The following is a 4,549-nucleotide window of genomic DNA, read 5'->3' on the forward strand; positions in this document are numbered from 1 at the left end:
CAAATGTATTAAAAAAATCATAAATAAGGAGGACAGACCCAAATTTTCAGGATAAAACATGTGAATTTACACTACATATAAAAATTTTTAACGCGAAAAATGGTCAACTTACACTACCGCGTCAAAAAAAGGGGGCCCAAGCCACTTCTGACCCTAAGGAAACTTCGCCTTTGGCCCTTAGGTGAGGTTCTATTCGGATAATAAGTCGAGTGTATACCGATGTGATAAATTTAACCAGTAGCCCATTTGAAGGATTAGCTCGCAGTTAAATAATAATAATAATAATAACAACCGCCATAATAATAATAAATGAATATTTAATTATTATGTCAAGGTAGCAATAAATACCGAATCCGGTGTTGTAACGGCCCACTGGAAACACAAACCATGGCCCCTGGTATTCATCTCCAAATCTTTTAGACCAAAACACCATCATCTTTATCCCATTAATATTATTAATTACAATACTCTCATTGTCACCTGATCTTTAAACAAAAAAGATGCAACAAAGTACCCATTGATTCTGCTTTTGTCCTTTATTATTAATTACCAGGTTATAAGTTTTATTATTAATTGTGTGATTAGTTTGATAATCAAATGGGCATGGAGAAGATGAGTGGTGAAAGGAAGAAGAGGAGAATGAGACAGAAGAAAGTTAGTGCAGTTCAGAAGCTGTATGAGACATGCAGAGAGGTGTTTGCTAATTGTGGACCTGGGGTTGTGCCATCTGTGGAGGGTGTGGATAAGTTAAAAACTATTTTAAGTAAGTTTTTTTTTGGGTAAAGTTTGTATTTTTTTATGTTTTTGGATTGTTTTGGAAGGTGGGTTGATCTTTGATTGATGGAATTTGATGTTTTTGAGTGGGTTGTTTTGTGGAGGGTGTTGATAAGTTAAAAACTATTTAAAGTAAGTTTTTTTATTAAAGTTTTTTTTTTTATGTTTTTAGATTGTTTTGGAAATTGGGTTGATATTTGATTGATGGAATTTGATGTTTTTGAGGATGGTTTATGATCAAGATTGCATTTTGATTTGTGGGTTGGTTTGATTTGTTGATTTGATAAATTTGAATGTTCTTTAAGTGTGAATTTATTATAAAAATTGAATTTTGATTTGTGGGTTGTTTTGTGGAGGGTGTTGAACCGTTGATAAGTTAAAAAAACTATTTTAAGTAAGTTATTTTTATTCAAGTTTTTTTTTAGATTGTTTTGGAAGGTGGGTTGATCTTTGATTGATGGAATTTGATGTTTTTGAGGGTTGGTTTGATTTGGATATTTTTTATGAGTTTGATCAATTTGGATGTTCTTGAGTTTGAATTTATGATAAACATAAAAAATTGCATTTTGATTTGTGGGTGTTTTGTGGAAGGTGTTGATAGGTTAAAAACTATTTTAAGTAAGTTTTTTTTATTAAAGTTTTATTTTTTGATGTTTTTAGATTGTTTTGAAAGGTGGATTGATCTTTGATTGATGGAATTTGATGTTTTTGAAAAAGGGGGGGGGGGGGTGTTATGATCATGATTGCATTTTGATATGTGGGTTGGTTTGATTTGGATGTTTTTATAATGAGTTTAATCAATTTGGATGTTCTTGAGTGTGAATTAATTATAAAAATTGCATTTTGATTTGTGGATGGTGTTGATTTTTTTAAAAAGTATTTCAAGTAAGTTTTTTTTAAGTTTTAATTTTTTATGTTTTTAAATTTTTTTGGAAGATGGGTTGATCTTTGATTGGTGATGTGTGGGGATTTATGAGCAAGGTTGCATTTTGATATGTGGGTAGGGGTTTAATTTGGATGTTTTTTTAATGAGTTTGATCAATTTGGATGTTCTTGAGTTTGAATCTTTGATCAAGAATGCACTTAGATTTTTGGGTTGGTTTGAATTTTAAGGGTTGGGTTTAATTTGGGTATCTTTTTTTAATAAATTTTGTTAATTTGAATGCTATTGAGATTGAATATTTGATCAAGAATGCATTTTGATATGTGGGCTGTTTTGATTTTTGAGGGTAGGGTTTAATTTGTGTTTCTTTTTATTAAATTTGATCAATTTGAATGTTCTTGAGCTTGCATTAATGTTAAAAATTGCGTTTTGATTTGTGGGTTGGTTTAATTTATGAGGGTTGGGTTTAAATCGACTATCTTTTTAATGACTTTTGATCAATTTGAATGTTCTTGAGCTTGAATTTTTGATAAAAATCGCATTTTGATACGTGAGCTTGAATCTATGATAAAGAGTGCATTTTAATTTGTAGGGTTTTCTTGATTTGCGAGGTTCGGGTTTTATTTGGCTATCTTTTTAATCATTCTGTTCCATTTGGTATTTTGATTCCTTGTAGTTTGCATTGTTTAATTTTGACTTGGGGTCAAGTGGGTTGATCTTGAATACATATAATGATATAAATGATTAATTATATCAACTTGTTAAAGCATTAGGTTTATTCCAGTTAGGGAAGGAGTATGTGAAAATTATTAAAATATAGAAACCTTTGATGCTTTGTTTAGTCTTAATTTAATAATCTGCTGCCTGTAATGTTATTTATCGAATTTGCTAGAATTTAATTCGAATTAAATCAAACCAAATGAGTTTCCGTGTCTTACTTTCTTGTTTACGTGTGTGTTGTCGGTGGCTTGGTGCATGCTTTAAATGTTATTTTTTTTTTGTTTCGGGTCAGCCTGGCCCGTTTACCGTACAAAATATTCATAAATCTTAATTCTGTATAAACTGTTTCTATAAGTATATATTGTTGATCTTCTGTGTTAGGCAACTTAGGTTTAAGATTGACCATAAATATTTAAACAATGGCATGCTTTATATTTAGGTTGACTCATTTGACTTACATGCGTTCGTTGACTGATCAAATCTTTTTTTGGATTTTTAAATCATTTTGGATTTTTTAATCTAACGGTCGATTTTTATATATTTTATTATATTTTTTCAGACGGAATTACTTCATCTGATGTCGGTGTATGGCCTAATATGCCCTACTTCAAGGTTAAAGAAACCTCAAGATTTCCTAGAATCACTTACCTACACCTTACCGAGTGCGACAAATTTTCGGTACGTCTTGTTCTTAAATTTTCATATCTAATATCATTTTAGAAAGTAATTACAATAGTTAAGAACAAAAATGGAAACTGTGAGTTGACTTTATTGATTATCATTAATCTTTTCAGATTGGAATCTTTTTGCTGCCTCCATCGGGTATCCTCCCGCTTCATAACCACCCGCAGATGACGGTTTTTAGTAAGCTTCTGTTTGGAACCATGCATATCAAAGCATATGATTGGGTGGATGATGGTTCTTCAATTTCTACCCCTGAGGCGGACTCCTCAAAAGGTATGTTCTTAACTAATAAATATATTATTTTCCATATTAATCACACAATAATGTTGGATATGTTAATTTTCATATTAATCACGCAAGAATGTCGTAGTTATAATTTATAAGTATTAACTTATAAAATGAACATATTATTAGCTAAACGGTGTCAAAACTCAAAATACGTACTTTTTTACTGGTCAAACTGGTCGGTTGACTTTAGTAACGGGTTCATGTCAAAATACATTTTTGTTACTGGTCAAAACGGGTCGTTTGACTTTAATTTCATTGAATGTAATGCACCCGTGTTTCATCAGATGAAGTGGGGCCGTTAGTGGGCCCGTAGGGTAAGTTCTTAACTATAGATATATTATTTTTTCATACTGATCACATAACAATATCATGAGAATGATTACTAAGTAGAAATGGGCTGGTTGAATAACGGGTTCAGGTCAATACATATACTTTTGTACCGTTCAAAACGGGTCGGTTGACTTTAGATTCATGAAATGGAACTCACATATTCGTGTTTTACCAGGTGAAGTGGGACCCGTAAATGGGCCCGTTAGTGTGCGCCTGGCAAAACTCAAAGTCAACTCTGCATTCACCGCTCCATGCGACACATCAATTCTTTACCCGACTGATGGCGGTAACATGCATTGCTTTACCGCCATTACTTCATGTGCGGTTCTCGATGTTTTGGGCCCACCTTACTGTGACCCCGAAGGCCGCCACTGCCAGTACTATCGCACTCATCCCTTCACGTGTTTTTCAGGTTTATTAATTATCACTCGTAACTCTTGTCAATTAATAAATTTCCATTTTTTATTTCCATAAATAACTCATAAAAAGTCAAAACTTTATGACAGTTGACGATAAAAAGCTGGCCGACGATGAAAAGACCGAAGACTATGCATGGCTCGAGGAGATAGATAAGCCCGCAGGCTTATTAGTGGTTGGAGCACCGTACAACGGGCCAAAAATTGTCGAGAAGTGAAGAGATCGCGTGTTAGAATGCCTGCAGAAGAAATTTGTCTTTTTCGTTTTTTTTTTCAGATTTGTCGGGTAGAGATGGTCATGCGTCGGTTCTTTGGTTATCGAAGATCTTGTACATAATTTGAGCATAATCGTCTAAAAGGATGCATTTTTTTCTAGAGCTGGAACGACCGAATTATTAAGATAATTAATTTGGTCGTTCTGGCGCTGCAAAAAGGTATTCTGTCATAAATGGGG

General features: G+C 33.0%; 1 protein-coding gene across 2 annotated transcripts; it reads left to right on the forward strand.

The window, feature by feature from the left end:
- The first annotated feature begins 380 nt into the window (after positions 1-380).
- Positions 381-4,339, forward strand: LOC143556167 (plant cysteine oxidase 2-like). 2 transcript variants are annotated; one of them, XM_077045575.1, is made up of 6 exons: positions 381-397; positions 586-763; positions 2,937-3,055; positions 3,172-3,334; positions 3,855-4,091; positions 4,186-4,339. In XM_077045575.1, exons 2-6 carry the CDS (start codon positions 598-600, stop codon positions 4,311-4,313), a joined length of 813 nt encoding a protein of 270 aa, XP_076901690.1. In that variant the 5' UTR covers positions 381-397; positions 586-597; the 3' UTR covers positions 4,314-4,339. The 2 variants fall into 2 exon arrangements, with proteins under 2 accessions (XP_076901690.1, XP_076901689.1); XM_077045574.1 differs by having other exon boundaries at positions 393-510.
- The last annotated feature ends 210 nt before the right edge of the window (positions 4,340-4,549 follow it).

Source organism: Bidens hawaiensis, unplaced genomic scaffold (genome assembly GCF_021521415.1).
Source record: "Bidens hawaiensis isolate Kalapana, Puna unplaced genomic scaffold, B.hawaiensis_p1.1 tig00018483_1, whole genome shotgun sequence".
NCBI classification, from domain to species: domain Eukaryota; kingdom Viridiplantae; phylum Streptophyta; class Magnoliopsida; order Asterales; family Asteraceae; genus Bidens; species Bidens hawaiensis.